The sequence below is a fragment of the Rhinatrema bivittatum genome, chromosome 4, assembly GCF_901001135.1.
Source record: "Rhinatrema bivittatum chromosome 4, aRhiBiv1.1, whole genome shotgun sequence".
NCBI lineage: Eukaryota > Metazoa > Chordata > Amphibia > Gymnophiona > Rhinatrematidae > Rhinatrema > Rhinatrema bivittatum.
This window is the reverse complement of record NC_042618.1, coordinates 24,580,665-24,603,713: the sequence shown is the minus strand read 5'-3', so window position 1 is coordinate 24,603,713 and position 23,049 is coordinate 24,580,665. Positions and strand designations below refer to the sequence as shown.

The 23,049-nt window shown below is 43.4% G+C and overlaps 1 protein-coding gene across 4 annotated transcripts in view; it reads right to left on the bottom strand.

The window, feature by feature from the left end:
• Positions 1-23,049, bottom strand: part of PPP4R4 (protein phosphatase 4 regulatory subunit 4) — a 553,487-nt gene that overhangs the window by 85,654 nt on the left and 444,784 nt on the right. For all 4 annotated transcript variants that reach the window (XM_029597867.1, XM_029597868.1, XM_029597869.1 and 1 more), the window contains one exon: positions 7,852-7,996. In XM_029597867.1, coding sequence (XP_029453727.1) covers positions 7,852-7,996 — 145 coding nt within the window. The remainder of the gene's footprint in view (positions 1-7,851; positions 7,997-23,049) is intronic.

Below are 23,049 nucleotides of genomic sequence, written 5' to 3'. Positions count from 1 at the left end.
GCCATGTTTTTAATTTCTTTTTGAAGGTCTGGGTGCAAGGCTCAAGTCGAATATCAGGGGGCATCGAGTTCCAGTGATGGGGACCGGCGATGGATAAAGCATGGCTTTTGGTGGAGTTGAGGTGTGAGTGTTTGGCGGGGGGAATGAATAGTGTGCCAGTGTAAGAGGATCTGGTGAGTCTGGTGAATATGAATAAAGAACTGTGTATATTAGTTGATAAAAGTGGAAATAAGTGTACAATGTCAGACAACAGCAGCCAAAGCTGGAGGCAAGTTGGTGTGCATTAAACCAAGGGGTATAGGGGAGAGGGAAGAAGCAAGTAATGAGGATATCAGCCTATTGCCATATAATGACTTTGTCAGATCCCATTTCAAGGACAGGTTTCAGTTTGGGGCATCTGTCCTCAAAATGACTATCCAAAGGTTAGAAAGGTAAAAAGCAGGGTCAGTAAATAATAAAGGGAACCCAAGAGCTTACATACGCTAAAACATATTGTCCATGGACCATGGTGGGTGTTGGATGAGTATGAGAACTTGTGTGCTCATATCCCCAGGTTGGTGAAGAACCAGCGAGGAAGTCAACAAAACTTGAATTGGATAAGGAGTGATGTCCTACAAGGTGTCAAGAGCCCAATATTCAAAAGCCCTAGGTGCCTAACTGTTAGGTGCCTAGACTTTTAAATGTAAATATTTCCCTGGGTTCATCACCTAAACTGAGGTGCCTGAAATCACAAGGCGACTAAATTAAGGCGACATTGGTGGGGACAGGGCAGGTGAACAAATGCAGGCAGTCGGTACTGAATTTTGGCACCTTAATTTAGGCCAGCCTGATTTCTGTACTAACTTTAGGAGGTTTAAGTTACATTTAGACACCTATATTCAACTGTTTAAGGCACTTTAATTAAGGCCTTAAATCAAGTGTTGAGCCCATTTTTGAAAATCATGCTTCACGCTGGAATATATCCTTAGCAGTGTGGATTGGAGTGATTGTGCTGACTGGATGGACTGCTTGATCTTTTTTGCTGTCACCTACTGTGCTACAATGTTATTGCACTATAGTTCTGCTTTAACCTCTTCAGGTAGTGCTGTGTCCTTGGAACATTCCAAATATGTGACATTTGGAGATCTATTTATTAAGCAGCATTAAAAACCAACATCGTAATATGTGTTATCTCACATTTTTGATCACAGTGTTAAATTGGGCTTTAACGTCTGGTGTTTGAAATGAATGATACGCAGAATGAGTCAGTGCTACCATGACCAACTTAAAAGACATAATGGCCATGATAACACAGGCTGCAAATGAATATTAGGTTTCCTTGTGCTAACTAACCAAAAGTAAACGTGTCATTTAACCTCCCCTGGAAACAAATTCCTCTGCGGGCTCCTTCCTTCCCTCCTGGAAGAAAACAGTTTCCCTCTTACTGATTGCAATGCCAAATCCAAAATGGCAACGCTGCCCTGCAGGCCAAAGGCTGGCTTTGTTTTAGGGCTGGGGGGTGGGGACTTCAGGAGACCCAGAAGGCCCATCCGTGTTCTGAGGAGGAAAAGCTGGAGTGTCATTTGGGTATTGGGGAGGGCGAGGTGTCTCATGGGATTAGAGGCAATCGAGGAGTAGATGTTGTGGGGTTTGTGGGTGCAGAAGTCCAATTTGAGTTATGTTACTGGTGGAGGGGGCTACAAGGGCTGTAACTGCGTTTTGGGGCCAGGGGGAATAACCCCAGTGGCACATGTTAGCACAGGCTGCAGGTAAGAAGCTTAAATATACCTCCTGAGGTGTAGTTCACTTTCCTCCGTTAAGTCACCCACAGTAAGCCTCCTGAAAATAGCTTGGCCCTAAATATCTGAGCAGTATATATTATATCATTCCACTCCAGCAAGCTCTTCTCAGCAGGGCGTGCTTCACGTTCCTCCTCCTCCTCCTGCTATATTAAGTTGGAGGTGAGTCACTGTTCTTCATTTTCATATTTAGGACCAAAGCTCTGGAACTTAAATCCCGAGGAGCTACATGCTGAAAAATATTACCTGACTTCTAGGAAGAATTTGAAAAGATGGTTATTTTCACAAACCAATTAGTATTTATTATTTAATTCCTGGTTATCTGATCCTGTATTGTTTCTGTTTTTTATTACTGGATTCTGTATGGTTTATTGTGTATTATTATGATTGATTTATGTGCTTTAGTTATTATATTTTATAAGTCAGCTATTCAGAAATATTCGGCTAAGTTAGCTGGATAAGTAACTCCTCTCCGTTACTCTCACGTCCCGCCCACCACCTACCTGGGTAATTACGAAGCCGGATAAATGGTGGTTGCTGAATGGGACCGGATTTTCAGCCTCTGTCACTTAGCTGGATAAGTCTATACTTATCCAGCTAAGTAGGACTGAATATCAGTCTTCCCATTATTTTTTTTTCACTATTATGATGATTGATTTTGTTGGTACGTTGCTTTAAGACATTTTATCAGAAGTGACCTGTCAAATTTAAAACTAAACTACACTAGGTATATTCTTTCCGAGATCATTTGCATATGTGCAGTAACACTAACATGTATTAAAATAATGTGTTTTCTACTTGGCTGTTAGATAAAGCCCACATTAAAGTGAGTTGAATGTGGGCATCAATACTAGCACCCTTTAATGCACATACCCCTACTGTTTCCATCATCAGGTATGTGCACTACTGTTCACAATATTAGATGCAAGATCATTTCTCCCTTATGTGGTATAAGCTGCTAACTTCAGAAGTTTTAGTTTTAGAAATGTTTAAGAGTTAGAAAAAGATCAAAAAAGCTCAGGAAGAAAAGTATTCAACCATTGCCAAATGACTGCATCTGAGAAAGGGCAACATTTTAGCTGAATTTCTAGTTATTGAAATGCCAAGTAAAGATTAATTGCAGTTAAAGCAGATGTTGTGCATTATAACATAATTTGCATTCCTGCTATATTCCATTTGTGGAAGATATAAAGGTGGATTGTGACTTCTGCACTCCATTTCTGAATCTGGATGCTTTCCCTTGTTTGTGTTATTGTTCGTTTTAGTAATTTCTCTTTATCTAGCAAGTTTACTTGGCTAGTGCATGGATGTGCTATAGCCACTATTGGGAAGAGGAGTTGGGGTCCATTTTCAGCCACTATGTGGCTTTGTTAGTTAGTCGGATAAATTTATTAGGATAAATAGCAGGGTATATACAGTGGTGTGGTCACACAGCTGAATGTACTCGGCTGCCCTAAAGCTAACATGTTTATCCAGCTATTTTTAGGACAGGTTTGTGGCCCGATCAGGGTTAGTTCGATAAGTTATCCAGCTAATGCCGCTCCCCCCTGGAATACCTCCTGCCCATCCCTGGATCACCCCCCACTTATCACTACCCCCCTTTACCTCCACACTCCCACACGGACTCTGCGTTCCGCAAACTCTGGCCTTCTACAAACACCGTCACCGAAAGCTGCTCAATGGATATCAACAAGGGAAAGAACACTATCAATTGCCGGACCCACCCTATGGAACACACTCCCCATCCACCCAATCGTTCAAGAAAAATCTTAAGACATGGCTATTATTCCGCAAAGCCTTCCCAACAACAAACAGGAATGAACTCCAAACCAGGCCCTAACCCCTGCAATCAGGGAAACACCACCTTCAACTACCACACCTGCAAATAACTATCCATTCAATAACCATGCTGCTCTATCTATCCACTCAATAGCCACGATGCTCTCCTTAATATATATTATCCACTCCTTCTCGTCCCATGTAACAATCCACCCATGTTACTGTTACTTTTCTGACCATCTTGAATTTACGCGGGAGACCTGCGGGTCCCGATTTTGAAATGACAGAAAGAGACAAGAACAAAGTGAAGATAGTGCAAAGAAGATAATATTAACAGGCTGTATTTTTCTAGGCAAGAGATGGAATTGTTTGTGAATTCCACTGTGTCAATTTTGTTATTTTTGGCTCCTGATGAAGCTGTTGTCAGCGAAACTTCGGCCGTAGTTGAGCTTTATTTAAAGTACTCACATACCGTCTAACTCGCATGGAAGGTGTCTACATCACATTTGAAGATTTAATCGCCTCTGAAGGCGTGTAATGAGTTCTTTGAATCTTTTTGATTTACATGCTGTCAAAATGACTGTATATTTATAGTGACTGCAAGTGATTGAGAAGACTGAGCGCTCTCCAGGTTATAGGAGAGACACTGACTGGCTTGCTGATGCAGTTCACTTTTCCTCTAAAATTTTTTTTCATTTTTTTCAACTATTAAGTTGTCTCAGATAAATATAAAATGTATAAAAATTTCAAAATTTCAAAAATATCAAGTGAGCAATCATTTGTAAGTTACGAGGGTAAGTCAGTAAGTAAGTCACAAACATACATGGGATTAATATTCATGAAATGTATTTAAATGCAAAAGATGAATTATTTACTGTGAAATATACAGAATATAGTCACAAACAGTTTTTCTGGAAAAACCAACTACTTTTCAACGTAATCGCCGCGAACATTTATACATTTGTCCCAGCGTTTGAAAAGTCCGTCAAAACCTTCTGCGTAAAAGTCTTTTGGCTGGCATCGTAACCAGCGCTTCACCTCTTGTTCCACTTCTTCATCGCTGGTGAAATGTTTACCACCAAGATGGCTTTTCAGTTTGCCAAACAAGTGAAAATCGCTGGGGCCAAATCCGGACTGTATGGTGGATGTTCAAAAACTTCCCAGTGCAGGTTCGCAATTGTCTGACGAGTCTCATTCGAAGTGTGTGGTCTGGTATTATCGTGAAGAATCAGCACTCCTCTTTTTTCCAGATCTGGGCGTTTTCTACGAATAGCTCCTTTAAGCTTTAATAGAGTAGCACAGTAGGAAGCCGAATTAACAGATTCACCATGCTTCTGAAAACTGGTTAAGAGTATCCCATCTCGGTCCCAAAACACAGTCAACATCACCTTTCCTGCAGAAGGCACAAGCTTGAACTTTCTCGGTGTCGATGATAGTGGATGCTTCCACTGCATGGAATCGCGTTTCGCTTCTGGTTGATAGTGGTGCACCCACGACTCGTCACCAGTAACAATACGTGCCATCATTGATTCACCTTCGTTTGCATAACGGCAGAGATTTTCCAAACCGACACCCATCCGGTTGTTCTTATTGTCTTCGGTCATCTTGCACAGACTTTGCGAAAGTTCAATGCATCGTGCACTAAGGAATATGCTAATCCGTGAGAACACCCAATTTCTTTGGCAACTTCGTCAATTGTTACCCTCCGGTTAGCGCGAACCATCTCTTCAACCTGCTTCACAGTTGCCTCTGTCGCAATCTCTACAGGTTGACCAGGTCTGGTTTCGTCGTTCACGTTGGCACGTCCTTGTGCAAATGTATCGGTCCAGTTATAAATTGCTTTACGCGAGAGACATTTCTCTCCATATACTGGATACATTTCTTTATGAATGTCTTTTGCCACTAAGCCCTTAGCCCATAAAAAGTGGACAACAGCACGTTGTTCTTCGATTGTACAATCTGTCAACACGGCAGCCATTTTCCTTGTGTACACAGCCCCTGCGCATGCACAGTTTAAATAACTATTTATGTACATAAGCACTTCTAAGGTGCTGCCATCTATGGAATATGACAACATTACAGATATATGTTTTATTACCTAAGTAGAGAGATTTGTGACTTACTTACTGACTTACCCTCATAGTAACTGGTTTTCCCTTTTTGCTTGAGTGATTTCCTCTGGTGGGATAACTTTGCTCTTTTGTTTTCCTTCACTGTTACAGATACACTATATGCTACACGATCTATGTAACATATTACCCATGTTACTGTTACAGATACACCCTATATCAAATGCTACTTTTTGTTTATTACTATTATTGTTTTTAATCATGTTACTGTTATAACTTCACTTTACTGTTTCCATTCGTTCCCTGTACCAAACAAAAGGAAATGCTTGATTTCCTGCACCATTGAGTTGTATGTAAACCGATATGATATGCAAATCGAACACCAGTATATAAAAACAAATAAATAAATAAAATAAATAAACTTATCCAGCTAAATTCTAGCCAGATAACTAATTATCCAGCTAGACTTTGCCGGATAAGTAGCTAAATGTGTTGGTTATGCTATTTAGACAGATACGTTTTAAGCTAGCCATCTAAATGGCTTTTGAATATCGACCTCTTAGTTTATATTCCAATTTTTTTTGCTACTTTTTATAAAATGCCCTTCTCTAGCCCCTGTTTTCCCCCTCACCTTAGAGAATCACATCTCCTTATAAACCTGTTTCCCCATTGATGTTTAAATTTTAAGAGCTTACAGTCCTTTCTGACCCAAACTTGAAGTAAGTGAATGTAAGATGCGCTCTCACTTTTGCTAGATTTTCTTAAAGATAATTTTGAATTCTGACTGGTCAGGAGTGAAGGCTGAAGCCTTGACGATGGGCACCACTCACGAGTTGCATACCTGTGCTAATTCCGCCCCTTTTTGTCTCTTGGTACTGAAAGAGGCACCTTTTACTAGGAAGCTAAACATGAGGTTTATCAGATTCACATTCAGGACCCTTTGTTGACATGAAGATTTGCTCATGTGCTGCTAAAATAATCCATGGGAAGAGCAATGTTCAAAGCCGTTCATGTGAGTTTAAAGCATTTTACCCACGTTAATTGGCAGCCTGAAGATTGCCTTCCTTGAATGCAGCTAACAGTCCGCCTGTTCTTCCACAAGGTTCCTGCTTTTAACCTCACTGAGAGGAAGTGCTTCCGGGGGAAGGAAAAGGACATGCACAGATTGCAAAATTCTACCCACAGAAAAAGCAGGTGAAAGTGGCAAGTTTAAAAAATATGCATGTACATTTACTCTGAAAACTGGTGCAAAGACCACAGGAAAAACCACGAGCCATGGGCCCAGTGCAGACAGTTTGAAAATTGCCTCAAGAGTGTTACGAAGGGGGACATAAAAAATAAAAGCAAAATTCATTTTCAGAGTACAGAAAGGACAAGTCCATGATTTATGGGGATGTTCAGCATTGTCCCTGGTCAAAGTACGTCTCTGCCCTGGTGGCAGGAATACGTTTCCCCCAGGATTAGACAGAGCTTTTCCTGCTCGTTCTTGTATGAATTTCTCTCTCAGCTTTGGGAAATGTGCACAGTACAGACATCAGTGGGTTTTATTCTAAATTTGTAATACCAGAGCACATAAGCCACACATCTGCTGCCAATCAGACTGCTTGTGATTGGAGAAAGTTTGTTGGACTTTCCATTTACAAAATGCATGGGGCCAGAAGTTACAAGAAACTTCAGACATCCTTTGCAGGCAGTCCTATGGAGAACAATTTGTTTTGTGGGTGCTGGAGGGAGGTTGGACAGAAGGTATAGAGGGGATGAAGAAAGAAGGAGCAGAGGGAAACGAAGTAGACGGGTTACAGGAAAGTGGATAAGAAATGTTGAAAAAAGAAAGGGGATAGGGAAGCAAGAAACCAGGGTATGGAGATATCTTGAAAGGAAGGAAGAGGAGAAAAGAAAGTGGAGGTGAAATGGGAGATGAAGAGGAAGGTGGAAGATGGAAGAGAAGATAGGGAGGCAGAAATGTAGAGGGGAAGTCTGGAAGGGAGACTGCAGATTAAGGGGCAGATGAGGGTAGGAAGGTGGAGGTTAGGAAAAAATGCAGTGGCTAAGGGAGATGAAGGTAGAAACATAGGTTTGGAAGGGCTGAAGGGTGACAGATTGGGAGAAGGACCAGAAACCGAGAACGCCCTTATCTTTTCCCTGCTGTTATGAAAAGAGACTGTAATAGTTCTGCCAATGCACCCCGTAGAATCGAATGGTTGCTGCTAGCTGCTAATACATACTCGTTTTACTATACTCAGGACATCTTTATCCTTCTCCTGGCACAGCAGTTTCCTCACACATAGTTCTAGTTGCTGCAACAAAACTTTATCGGTTGGGAGCTTCAGCGTAGATTTCAGCTTTGGCAACAGGTAGCAAAGTTTCATTCTAAGATGAAAAGAACAAAACAGGATTGCTATTACTGTTAGGCTCCTGGCTTTAAATATTTCTGAAATCACAAAATTGTATCTTATTTTATAATAGACAAATGCACAGGCTGACAAATGGAACTCAGTTATAAGAATGCAAACTAAACGATTATTGCCATGCAAACAATGACTATTGCAATGACCTGCGTTAGACGTCAGATTCCCGTATCCCAGCATATTTACATCTTTTCCCCATGCCATCTATCTAATGCCCTTCAGTGCCCCATGAGCTCACTAATTCCTGGGCCCAGCTTTCGCTCTCTGGGCTGGCCAGGCTTAGAGATGCAAGGAGAAACTCTCTGGCAACAATTAGTGGGGAAACGTGGGATTCCAGAGGCCGCTGCGGCCTGTGGTCCTTGGGTCAAGGATTGTAATTGCAGTGACTGGGCTAGAAGGAAGTGGAGAAGAGTTAATATGGGGGAAAAACCTTGGCTAGTTGTGAATGAAGGCTCATGATATTGCCACAGTACCGGCCACTTCCACCTGAGTGGAAAGCCCAAAAGAAGCAGGAGGAAATTGCCCAGCTAATGAAGGGCAAGTCCAATTTTCTTTTCGTAACCATCATTTCCATTTACCCTTCTTCTGCTGTGGGATATCACTGTCCATGAGAGGGCAGGCGCTAAATGCTGATACAATGTAGGAGCCAACAACTCTATGGTATTTTGGTTGATAGATACTACCATTTTACCCCAGCTTGCTCATCAGTAATTCAAGTGCATCAACATCGCTTTCAGTGCTTTAATGTAGTATTCAGAACAAGAGCGCGGTCTACTAACATAGAAACACAGAGAGATAGACATGACGGCAGAAAAGGACCAAATGATCCACCCAGTCTGCCCAGCAAGCTTATGCCAGTATCTGCTGGACTGTGCAGGTTACCCTCATGCTTATCGGTTTCCCAGACCGTAAAAGTCAGGGCACTCGGCTGCTGTCCGAATCCAATTTTCCCTAACCCCTGCCGTGGAATCAGAGAGCAATGATGGAGCTTCATCAAAAGGATCAGGCTTAATGATTAAAGGTAGTAAAAGCTGCATCAGCAAGTTACCCCCATGTTTATTTGTTCCCCAAACCATAAAAGTCAGGGCCCTTGGTTGCTGTCTGAATCCAGTTCCCCTTTTCCCACTGCCATTGAAGTAGAGAGCAATGATGGAGTTGCATTAAGCTTTGATACTGTTATTTGTTAAGGGTAGCAAATGGCACACCAGCAAGTTCCCCCCAGTTACCCCCATGCACTCTTTTCTTTAATTCCATCCTCTAGCCTTTAGGGATCCACAATGTTTACTACTTATGCTTGCTGCTGCTCAGAATGGAGAAAAAAAATCCTCCATTGTTCAACAAACGAGGTGAGACCAAATTAAATGGGACAGAGAAAGGGGAGATTCTGTGTACGAAGGCAGACAGAGGACAAGAGAAGCAAACAATCGACATACAGAATACTATGGTCAGCAAACACATAATTATGACTCTATCTGTTTTTACTCTACCTTCTCGTTCTTCACCAGAAGAGAAGTTGACACTTATAAAGTTAGAATTGTTTTTAAACTGATAATTCCTGGACAGTATTGTATCACAAACCAATTATATCATTGAGAAAACTATGTACCGAATCATTACGGCACCTGTGTAAATTAATATATCTCAGCATCCTTACTTTATGTGCCCTATTGTAAACCGTTGTGACGGATCCTTCTTAACGACGGTATAGAAAAGATTTAAATAAATAAATAAATAAATATCAGACGTGGTCCTGGTGTCATCTCAGCCCCTCTAATCTTTGGTCTCAAGATTTCTGCTGTCCTCAGAGCCCTCAATAACAATCACAGCAGTATTCAATATCGGGACTTGGGCTGAATTTTCAAAGCCATTTACATGTATAAAACACAATTTTATGCTCCTACATGGCTGTTATGGGGCTCAGCGTACAAAAAAGCTCTCGCGTAACCCAATTTAGGCGGTAATTTTAAAAGGAGTTACATGTGTAAATGTAACATACTATCGCAGCAATTTTAAAAAGCCATTTACGCCTGTAAAGTGCACTTACACATGAATATCCTAAGGATAATTCAATGACACATATTGTAGCAATTTTCAAAAGCTCACTTACGAGTAAAGTGCATTTACACGTGTAAAACCCTGTTTTAAGCTTGCAAATGCTTTTTAAAATCAGGCCCATTATGTGGATTTAGGTTATAAAACAGCACATATAGCTCTGCTGAAAGTATGCGCATATATGTCAGTGTGTGCAGATTTTTGTAATACATACTTTCTCCACCTATTTTAAAAAAGTATTCTCATACATTTTATGTGTAATATGTTTAACGTGATTGTTATACTGCTCAGTTATTCACGGAGGTATACCTACTCTCCTTTCTACTTAATGTTCAGATGAGTTTCAAGATTGCTGTATGACAGAAAATCTGAAAGTATATGACAAACTGGAGAAATGGGTAAAATCACTTGTAAGATCGCTACTCAACAATCGCAAAAGAAATTCTACATCAGAAAAAGATATCATGATAGAAGGCCAAGGGGCGTATTTGTCCATATGGGGAAATGTGGCGGAACTGCATGTACTCCGCTTATGAAATGCTTGTGTGCGTACTTGTGATCAGCAGTTTGCAGAGACCCTCACCAATTTACCCAGACCAATTCACCCCTGACCCCCCCCCCATCATCACAAAATACAAATGCAATTTCAGTTCCATGACTCCATTAGAGGGTGTTAAAGTTTAGTGGTGTATGCACTGGTACTGCTTACAAAATACCAACTTGTGCACATACTTCTGAATCCCACTCCGGAATGCCTCTAAAACAAATCTTTTTTCCTGTTAACATTTACATGCGGCACCACGGGTAGGCATGCATTTGTGATTTATTCAAACTAGCACATATTTATTTTTATTTTATTTATTTATTAACTTTTATTTACCGACATTCGTGCAGCACATCATGCCGGTTTACATGCCGAGTTTACACAAATAAACCTTGTGTAACTCTAGGAAAATCGGAGGGTAATTTTCAAACAGCTTGGATAGCAGTAAAGTCTGCATGAACACTGTGCATGCAGACTTTATCGAGTATTTTCAAAGTGTGTGTGTGCAAGTTCTCTGTGAAAATACTCTGGCAATTGGCCGAGAACACACACACATTACATCTGCTCTTTGGAAGGTATAACTTGTACGATGGAATTTATGCACTGGGGAGGTAATTTTCAAAGGAGTTACACATGTAAATGAAGCATACTATCATAGCAATTTTCAAAAGCCCACTTAAGCGTATAAAGTGCATTTAATTATCTAAAACCCCATTTTAAATGCGTAAATCATTTTGAAAATTACCTCTGAGGATAATACATTTAAAACTGGGCTTTAGGAGTGTAAATGCACTTTATGCATGTAAATGGGCTTTTGAAAATTGCTATGACAGTATGTTTCATTTACATACGTAATTCCTTTGAAAATTACCTGCATACTTTGTAAAATCCCTCTGCAGTTCTCATAAAACTATGCATGAAACCCCTTTATTCAGATACTTTTATAGCCTGAAGCAATTTTAGTACAGACAGTTACATGCACACAACCTAGTTTCATGTGTGTACATGGCTTTGAAAATGTATCCCTACCTACACAATTATAACATTACTCTCAAAGAGGAGATGCTCAAACTCTTAGACGATAACTTTTAAACCAGCGAGCGGGCATACATGTGCGCGAACGTCAGCCTGTGCCCAGGGACATGGCAATTTTATAACATAAGTACATATATGTGCGCATGTAATAAAATAGCCTGATCGCACACACATATGTGTGCAATTTTAAGTAGTCGCATGCCTATGTGGGCAAATGCCGCTTCTACCGCATAAGTGGGGGGATTTTAAAAGACACGCACGGCGACACCATTACCAGTTTTCTTAGTTCGCCCAGGTAAGGAATAGGATTTCCAAACCACTCTAGATTAATAGCCTCCCTTCTCCCCTGATAGCCTCGAACCTTAAAACTCCGCCGATCTGTCAATTTATTAGGGATGGGCATTCAGGAGAAACTAAATAGGAAAGTAGACAAAATTTCCTATTTCATTTCGTTAATAAAATGAAACGATTAAAAATCTGGCGAAATTTTGTTGGTTTTCATGTTTCGTTTTGAAAAAAAATTGATCTGTTGGGCTTAGGCCCAAGGCTGAAGCTGGGGCCTTGCCTATGGAATAGGCTAAGACCCACAACAAGGGCTTTGGCCTAGGCCAAAGCGCGACACTGGGCCTTGCCTAGGCATATGCTGTGGCCTGATGCACAAACTGTGGTCTAGGCCTGAATACGACACTGGGGTCTTGACCCAGGCACAGGCCTAACACTGGGCCCTTGACTGAAACCCCAGAAACATAAAAAACCTATCTGCTCCGGGGATCCAGCATTGTAGTCCAGGCCTAGGCCGATGCCTGGGCCTCAGCTGGGGCCAAAGCCCAGGCCCAATGCCACAACCCAGTCCAGAGACAGGTTCCAATGCCGGTGCCTTGGCCAGGACCTAAGACCAACAGTGGGATTTGACTAAGATGCCAGGTCCTGACACCTGGGCCTCAGCCTAGGCCAGGGTTCAGGCCCAGGCCTGATGCCACGACCCTGTCTAGAGACCAGTTCCTGATGCGTCCCGACGCTGGGGCCTCAGCTTAGGCTGGGACCTGGGTCCAGGCCCGATGCCGTGACCAGTCATAGTAGCCAGGTACCAACACCAGTAGCCAGGTACCAACACCAGGGCCTTGGCCTTGACCCAGGCTCAACCTGGATACTAGGTCCTTATGCCAGGTCCTGACGCTGGGGTCTCTTTCCAGACCCAGGCCCGACAATGCAATCTGACCTGGATACTTGGCTCCAGGCCAAGGCCGGGGCCTTGGCCTGGAGGACAGGTACTAACACCTGGGCCTCAGCCCAGGGTCAAGCCCAAACCTGGGAGCTCCTCTTCATTTTCAGTTCTTTGCCACTTGAAAACCAAATGATGCTATCTGTTGGGGTTGCACCGGAGTTAATTAACTCCAGCACCTTCACCCCAGTGGACAGCGCCATTTTGATGTGGCGCTGTCCACTGGGGTGAAGGTGCTGGAGTTAATTAACTCCAGTGTGACCCCCAAAGGACAGTGTCAGTTGGTTTCTAGAGCCAAAGAAAAAAAGACGGAAGAGGAGTGGTCCTATGCCTGGGCTCTGAGGCCTGGGCCTGACCCTGGGCTGAGGCTAGAGTGGCAGATAGGAGCAAAGGGAGAAAGAGAGTTATATAGAGGAGACTTTCTTGGATATAGTAGAGAAGTTCCACCTCCAATCTGGCAGCCCCTATGCTGCCTTAAAGGAGAAAGGTCACTTGAAAGGAGAGCATCACCTTGGTGAAACAGGAAGCAGTCCTGTAGCTAAGACCTGCATTCAAGGTGATGTAGTTTCCTCTTGTCCTAAGAATATTTCTCCAGGGACACATGCCCAGGAAGGAAGATTAGGATGGTTGTAGTAGCTGGTGATTCGATTATTAGAAAGGTAGATAACTGGATGGCTGGTGGACGAGAGGATGGCTTGGTAACTTGCTTGCCAGGTATGAAGGTAGCAGACCTCACACATCACATAGATAGGATTTTGGAGGAGCTGGCTGTCTTAGTACAAGTGGGTACCAAAGACATAGTAATGTGCATGAGAGAGGTTCTGGAAGCCAAATTTAGATTTTAGGTAGAAAGCTGATATCCAGAACCTCCAGGGTAGCATTCTCAGAAATGCTCCCCGTTCCATGTGCAGGATCCCAAAGGCAGGCAGAGCTCCAGAGTCTCAATGTGTGGATGAGACGATAGTGCAGGGAAGATGGTTTTAGGGTTCTTAAGAACTGAGCAACATTTTGGGGAGTGGTGGTGGTGGGGTCTTTTCTGAAAGGATGGGCACCAACTGAACCAAAGTGGATCTAGGCTTCTGGCACTAACCTTTAAAAAGGAGACAAAGTAGCTTTTAAATTAAATGATGGGGGAAAGACGACAATTGCTCAAATGCGCATGGTTTGGAATGATGTATCTTTGAAAGATCGTAAGAGAATAGGGAATTTAGGACATCCCAGTAGAGCGGCTGTAATAAATACTAAAGAGAACAAGGTGCCTTTAAGCAAAGACCAGACAGAGCAGAAAGATTCCAAATTATCCCTGTTAACTGATAGGCAGGTGAAAGCTATTAGTGTAGCTGCATTTAAAAAGATTTGGACAAGTTCCTGCAGGAAAAGTCCATAACCATTATTAAAGTGGAGTTGCAGAAATCCACTTCTTATCACTAGGATAAGCAGCATGGAATCTATCTATCCCTTGGAATCCTGCCAAGTACTTGTGTCTTGGATTGGTCACTGCTGGAAATAGGATACTAGGTTGATGGAGCTTTGGTCTGACCCAGTATGGCAAATCTTATGTACTTATGTAGGAAAACCACAGAGCAAGTCCCCCCTCTAGTAACACACAACCCAGAGCTACAAAAACTGAGAAAAATCATAAAAATCTACAGCCGCTACTCCTGAAAGAAATATTCCAAGCTCCACAGTTACTGGCATTCCAGCAAGCACCTAATCTGAAACAAAAATAAGTAAAAAGCAAGCTTCTAACAGAAACTCAGAAAGATGAGAATGGCATACATACCTGCAGTACACCATGCTGCAAGCTATATTAGCACCTATCCCAGGACCCCACAGTCATCCAATGGGAAATTCATTTAACCTAAGGGGGCCCTAGTCATGCTGCTCCTCTAATGTAGTATTTATTATTCAGTACAGAAAATGTGAAGAAGGCTGTTGCATTAATGAGACTGGCCAGACATTAAAGGTAAGAATCAACTCACACTGACACAAGATCTGTTGCATTGCGATGGACGAGAGCACCAGGGGGCACTCTCCAGCGCAGGACGAAACGTGTGCCCTTGCGGTGAAACGTCCTTACCCTGATCCTCGACCGAACCTGCACACTTCCTTGAGACCACCAACGCAATGGTGGTCTATCAATGGTCCTCTGACCGTTCCAAGTCCTTTCGGACTGCCGCTAGGGAGCGGTGGGAAGCAGCAGGTCGGACAGAGGACAAGGCAGATGAGGACAAGACACAGGACGAGGATTCAGATGATGACTCAAGGCAAGCGAAGACTCACACATTGGAGTAGACGAAGACTCAGGTTCTGAGGTAAACTTGAAAGGAGTGCTGCGACACCACGCGCCCTACACACCCCAGCCGGGATGGTCGCGGACCACGTTGGAGGCGAAGCAGCAAGGCTGGCATCGACTCAATTACATTAGAGTTCAAGATGGCAATATGTACTGAAGAGAAGAACGTCAGGACAGACAATGAAAGTAACCGGCCAAAACTCCAGGTGGCCCCGTCCTGAACATGAGCCTTGGGAACCCAGCATGATCAACGTATCAAGAAGGTCAACAGCAGGAGGACAGTCCCTCCGACCCGGCGTGGAAGATGCATCATGAAGGTATCCTAAAGTTGGACTTGAAGACGGACCACAAGAGAGGAGCTCCGGAACCCTGAACATGAAGAAGATCAGACGAGAGTGAAGATCCGAGACAGAACTCAGATGGACGAGAGAAATCTTCGATCCAAGATGAAGGAGACTCCAGATAGAGCACTAACACCCACGGCTGGGGAGGAGGCTGCGGTGGTCAGACTGGCCCTCAGGCTATCCACTGGAGCACTGCCCGCCGGGAGCTAGGTGTAGCCGGAGTCCAAAGCATCAAAGGAGGAAGATGAGTCTTCAAGGTAAGCATCCAAGACATCCGGAACAGACTCCTCAGACACTCGATGAGAAGCAGCTGGGATAGATGAAGCGGACATCCAGAAGACTCCAGACCCAGGAGAGACAGACAGGAACATGGGTACCCTCAGCTCCGGAGATGGAAGAATCCCACCAGCGCCCTACACACCCCAGCTGGGTTGGTCACAGACCACTGGGCCACTACGCGCCCTACCAGCCCAGCCGGACTGGTCGCCGACCATGAGGGACGGGAAGACAGAACCTCAGGAACCTCTGGACTGGAACGGAACATCAGGATACTGAAGACATCACGAAGACAAGAGACCAGGAACGTAGAACATCAAAGAAGTAATCAGGAACAAGGAATGGGATCCCAGGACAAGGATGCCAGGCAGGAGCTGGAAACGGAGATCCTCAGGAGACCAGCTCCAGGAAGGAAGTTGCTCCATGCGAAGGCAAGGAAGGACTGACAGTGGAAACCTTTTGTAGGCTGAAGCAGGAAACACCCTGGGAGGAGTCAGGGAGGAACACACCTGCACTAGCCCTTTAAGAAGGGCAGAGAGGCGCAGTTTCGCCCCTTAGGAGGAAGCAGGAGTAGCCAGCAGGACCCCAGACAGCAGCCCTGCCACAACGCCGAAGGCAGAAGAAGAGGAACCAGGCCTCCGGACAGGTCCCGACGTTAGAGGCGGCTTCCTTCCGCAGAAGGTGGAGCAGGAACAGCTCCAGCTGCCAGGCGAGTCCGGGGATGCAAGCCTTCTCCCCACAGAGGGCCCAAGGTAGGTTGGTGGCCTCCGGGCCACATGGGAATGATGTAGGCAGCTCCATGCCGCAAGATAGACACAAGGGCGGCCTCTGGGCTGCAAGGGAGGTGGAGGCGCGGTTCCTGCCATGCAGGAATGGCGTCGGCAGTCACCGGACTGCTTGAGGAGCAGTAGCGCGGTACCATGCTGCGAGGGAGATCCCTGGCGCGGCTCCTGCCGCGCTGGCACAAAGACAGGCTCCTGCCGCGGGGGAAGGGAGGTGGAGAGGCAGCCTGTGGCTCCTGCCACAGGCTGAATCGTAACAAGATCAGTCATCACGTGGAAGACCAAGACAACACCTCCGTGGGGGAGCACCTATCAAGACCAGACTACTGAATCAATGACCTTATAATAAAGGGACTTAAAGGAAAATTTAAAACAGGAACGTAAAACTTTTAAGTTATAATGATTAGACACATTGAAACTGGCAAGGAAGGATTCAATAAAGCATATTTATTATGGAATCCTGGCTTAGAGAGGACACATTCATTTCAAATCAGCTTTTCCCTTCTGGTTTTTCCATTTTACAACAAGGAAAGAATAAGAAATCAAAGGTGGGGTAACAATAGTTTACTAGACTTTAGTATCTGCAAAGAGACTATCATTGGTACAACCGGATTGTGAATGCCTCTAGATTATGCTTCCTGGTCCAGCAAAGGTGGGTCTCTGTCTTGTTTATCACGTCCCACCTTACAGTCCAGCCCTCTTTTGAGCATTTTGGATGTTATTTCCTCTGCTACATTGGCAGTTGACTCCTTATTGGTCCCTGGTTACATGTGGAGGATCCCCAAAGATGTCAGTACAGATTAGAAGATAGAATCGCTCCCCTTTGTTAATGCCCATCGTCAAGACTTAAAGCATATGTACAACTCTTGAAGACTGGAGCAGGCTTGGAGAAGTTCTCCGTTTGAATCAAACAGACAAGCAAGTAAAAGGCACAGCATGATATATAAGGAAAATGCACTGGTGAAAAAAAGACATTATTCTTCTCAGATCTCCAAGTATGGTAATGTTTCTATAAGAGCTATTTATAATTACCAAAGTATGTGTGTGGGGGGGGGATCCAGATCTAGATTTGTCACATTTTGTGTAACTAAATATCTGGTATTCATTCAGAGTCATTATTAGATGGAGAGTTTCCTATAGATAGGAGCAGGTTGATGCAAAGGACAAGAATAAGGAAGTTACAGGTTTGGACCCATTATCTCACTATTATCCAAAACTGGTTAACTCAAAACAATTTAGCATTAAACATTCAGAAAACTGAAATAATACATCTAACAAGATTCCCTTTATGCAACGCTCCATCCAAACTCTTTCTAAATGATCAACGAATTCCAATGACCAAAACCATACGAAATCTTGGCATCCAAACTGACCCATCATTGAGCATGAATACACAGGTTAAAAGCTTAATACAAATGTCATATCACAAACTAGACTTACTGCGACATCTTAAACCATTTCTTGATGTTACAAGTTTCCATACCGTCTTACAGGTGCTGTTGTTCTCTAGTATGGACTATTGCAATTCATTTCTCATTGGTCTGCCTAATTACATTATTCATCCTTTATAAATTATTCAAAATTCTGCTGCCCGTTTATTAACTAGTACACTAATCCATGAACACATTACTCCAGTATTACAACAACTTCACTGGTTGCCTATAACTTTCCGAGTTCAGTATAAACTGGCTACGATTATCCACACTCTCATTAACAATGTGCACTCACCATGGATAAATACAATTATGAAGATACACACTCCAGTAAGATCGCTCCATTCAGCAAATCAGAATCTGTTGGATATTCTCTCTGCTAAAATAGCAGGTCTAGATGAAACCAGGGAAAGAGCTTTCTCGATAGCATAAATTAATCCTCTCTCAAATATGTTTGATTTGGAACCAGTACCTCTAATCAAGGTAGTGTCTCACTGAATAACCTAGATTACTAATTTGTCACTGTTTGAAGATTTTTTATTCTGGTCTTTGAAACAAGCAGCTGTCCATCCTTTAATAAAAAAAAGGCCTTCCTGGATGCTGAGATACAAGGCAATTACTGTCCAATTTCAAATGTTCTGGTTTGTCCAAAATAATTAAAGTGTTAAGCCAATCTTTTGGACCCTTATCAATCTGGGTTTAAGATTTAAAAGTGCATTACCATTTTCTCTACACCCATATAACCTCTCAAGTCACTACATTGATTCCTTATCTGTTTCTGCATACAGTTCATGATCCTCTTACTCACCTACAAGAGCCTTCACTCTCCAGGCTCCTCACTACCTCCCCTCTCTTTTCTTTCCCTATTCCCTTCCTCATGAACTCTGCTCATTGGGCAAGTTGTTCTTATCTAAGCCCATCTCATCCACCAAAAACTCCGGGCTTTTCACCTTACTGCACTGTATACTTGGAATAGATTTCCTGAGTTGGTGCATCATGCTCCCTTTCTGGCCATTCAAAAACCCCACCTTTTTGAGACTGTTTTTAAATCTTAACCTCTGATTCTCCCACTCACTCATTTTCTTAATAAATGAAAATCCCAAAGTCTTTTTTTGTTTTGTATATTTGTCTTAATTAGATTGTAAACTGTACAAAGCAGGAACTCTCTCTTATATTTATTTGCACAGCCCTGCGCACAGCAAGTACAGCTACTGAAGTGATAAGAAATAGTTTAGGGCACATCATGAAACAGAAACTCTGTTGTTATTTTTTTGGAGGGCAAACATTTTTGCTAGGAATGATTCTGAAGGATTTCTCCTCAGATGTTTATCTGATGCTTCTGAGGAGGGTGGCAGACACTGGCATTGAGGGAATGGTGCATAAATGGTTCTCCTCTTACCTTATGGACCATGTCCAACAAATCATATTTTAGAGGCCATGGTCTCAATGATACCCTGGTTTTAGGAAAGTGGGTAATAGGTTAGGGGGCACCGACTTATTGACACTCTGTTCTTGGTAATTTCATGGTTGGTTACAGAGAGATCCTTGTATTTGCTAGACTATTTGTCTACCAGATCATATTTTCTGCAGAGGGTTTTATTATGATTGTAATAGGAAAGTCAATTTTCAACAACCAGACTGATGGATTTTAAAAGCCCTATGTGCGCCAAAGCTTGGAGATACGCGGTGTGTCTCGGGCCGGCACATGCCGCGCAGATTTTAAGAAGCACTCGCGTATGCATGCATCTCCAGGTACACGCACAAATCCCAAAGTTAAAAAAGGGGCAGGGAGTGAGCAGGGCTTGGGCGTGTTTGGGAAGTCCAAGAGATGTACGCATAAATGCTTACATGCATAAGCGCAGGCTGGGATTCCCCACCGTGTAACTTTACTTCTGCTATTGCTGGCAAATAACAAAATCAGAGCTAGTCAGCAATGTTTTAAGGGTCGGGTCTAACAGGGGAAAATGGAGTCTTTAAAACTAGGGGGTTTAGGAAGTCCTATCCCTAAACTGGGCGAACTGGGAACGAACTCGGAAAAGGGTAAGTAGCCTCAGCACGCACCCCTTGTAAAATTCCCATTTACGCTGTAGACATGGCATTTGCCTGCACATATGTGTGTCTGTATGCTCATGTACAGTCGATTTTATAACATACGCACATATGTGCGCATATGTTATAAAATCGCTGCATCCATGTGTGTGAGCCAGCATACTTGCACGGGACTTAAAATTCACCTCTTTATACGCAGACCCTTAGCCTGAATTTCGAAGTGGACTTATAGGCACAAGTCCATTTTAAAGATTCCCAGCTTGTGTCACATAAGAACATAAGAGTATAAGAACATGCCATACTGGGTCAGACCAAGGGTCCATCAAGCCCAGCATCCTGTTTCCAACAGTGGCCAATCCAGGCTACAAGTACCTGGCAAGTACCGAAAACTAAGTCTATCCCATGCTAGTGATGCTAGTAATAGCAGTGACTATTTTCTAAGTCAACTTGATTAATAGCAGGTAATGGACTTCTCCTCCACGAACTTATCCATGTTTGTGTGCATGGGAACATGCACACTACACAATCAGGCAACACATCCGCTACCCTTAACTCATTCGAGACCACGACACACACCGAGATTGAATCCATTCTTAAAAAAATCAACCCCACAATTCATCCCACCGACACCATCCCCACCAAAACCCTCCTCTCCATCCCCAATACCATTTCCAGGCCAATCGCCAACATCATTAACAGCTCTATCTCCTCCGGCACCATACCCAACTAACTCAAACAAGCCATAATTAAACTCATCCTTAAAAAACCCACACTCGATCCAACGGACCTAGCCAACTACCGTCCAATCTCCAACCTTCCCTTTATCTCAAAAATACTAGAAAAAGTTATCAACAGGTAGCTAACAATCTATCTAGATGACCATCACATCCTATTCCCATCGCTATATGAATTTCGCAGACACCACAGCACTGAAACCCTCCTCACCTCCCTCTCTGACCACATCCTGAAGGCCCTCGACAAAGGACAATCATATATCCTTGCCCTCCTGGATATTTCTGCAGCATTCGACACGGTCAATCACACCATATTAACCGAGTGTCTAAGAGAAATTGGAATAACTGGCACCGCACTCTGTTGGTTTCAATCATATCTATCCAACAGACAATACAGAGTTAAAAGTGGGCCCTGCCAATCAAAACCTGTCAACCTGTTACAAGGTATCCCCCAAGGTTCCTCACTCTCCTCCACCCTATTCAACATATACCTCCTGCCCCTGTGTCAGCTCCTATCTGGACTCAGCCTCCCACACTACATATACACCGACGATGTTCAGGTCCTCATTCCCGTAACCGACACCATACCCAAGGCCATGAAAACATGGGAAGCTGCACTTTCAGCCATCAGCTCCCTGCTCGCCAACAATTACCTAGCCCTTAATACCTCCAAAACGGAGCTCCTTCTCATCTCACCCCCCCCCCCCATAACAACAATAACCCTACCCTCAATCCTCCCCTCCCCACCACCTCGTTCACTCAGCATGTTCGCAGCCTTGGCATCATCCTCGATAACCATCATAACCTAAAAAAATTCATCAATTCCACCCTGAAAGACGGTTTCTTCAAGCTCCAGACACTAAAAAAATTGAAACCTCTGCGCCACATTAATGACTTCCGCACAGTCCTTCAAGCCACCATTTTATCCAAACTCGATTATTACAATGCCATCTTCCTTGGCCTCCCAAAGAATGCCCTCCGGCCCCTACAGATGCTCCAAAACTCCGCAGCCCACCGAGGACACCACATCACCCCGGTCCTCAAGCACCTACACTGGCTGCCAATTAACTCCCGGATCATTTACAAATCACTTATCCTAATCCACAAAGCTATCTACAATCACGACATGCCTTGGTTCAAGGAACACCTCCAAATCCGTACCCACAACAGACCCACCAGAGCTCAACACCTTGCTACGATGCACACTCCCTCACCCAAACTGTCCAAACTAAAATCCACCAGGGAACGTGCCCTATCCCTCGCCGGACCCTCCCTCTGGAACAAAATGCCCCCTAGTCTTCACCTAGAATCTTGTCAAAAAAGATTCAAACAGAACCTCAAGACATGGCTCTTTAAACAGTCCTACACCTAAACCTCCCCTTAAACACCCTTATACCCTCCCCCTGTACTTCCCCCTCTATAATCTCCACCTCTACCCCCCTTGTAAATACTTCAGGCCAATTTGCCCCTGTTTAATGTTTCATGCATATACCTCGTAGTTCCCCCCGCTATTTACTTCCCTACTCTGCATATCTCCCACTTTAGCCCCTCTGCCAATGTACCTACCCAATTTGCAGTTTCCCGTTATCATACATTGTTACACATCGTTATTTGTTCTCTGTAAAGCTCTTTGCTGTTTTTAGTTACCTGTGAACCGAGATGATGTTCCCAATGTATCCGTGTATATAAAAACACTTAAATAAATACATGTGCAGGAAGTTACACTTGCTCCTGAGTAGGGGTAACTTTCTGTGTGTACCTTTATGTGCACATTTTTGAAAAGTGAATGTATATGCATAAATGTTTTCCCTCCTTCAACTTTTCCCCCTCCCAGAATACTTATTGCAGATGTGAGTAAAAGTATATGCAGGCAAATAGCATGCGACCCCCAGGGACTTGTACACTACAACTGGAGAGGGAAGATTGTTTTAAAAAATGGCGGTCCCAGGTTGTGGGGTTGTCATCCCACAGTACGGATTCAGGGTTGCTTGGCCATGGTTTTTTTCTATGCTGTTTTGACCATGGCATTTTTTCCAGTGGGCGTCACAAATCTGCTGGGAAAATACTATGGCTTAGTAAATAGTAGGAATGTGTATTTGTTTTAAAACAAATATAATCCTAACCAAAACAGGCATGTTTTTGTTTCAGTTCATTTTGTCCTGACGTGAATGCACAATACCTCCCCAAAAATTACAAAAATGTTTGGATTGATTGCTATTTTCCAAAACAAAGAGAAATGAAAAAAGTC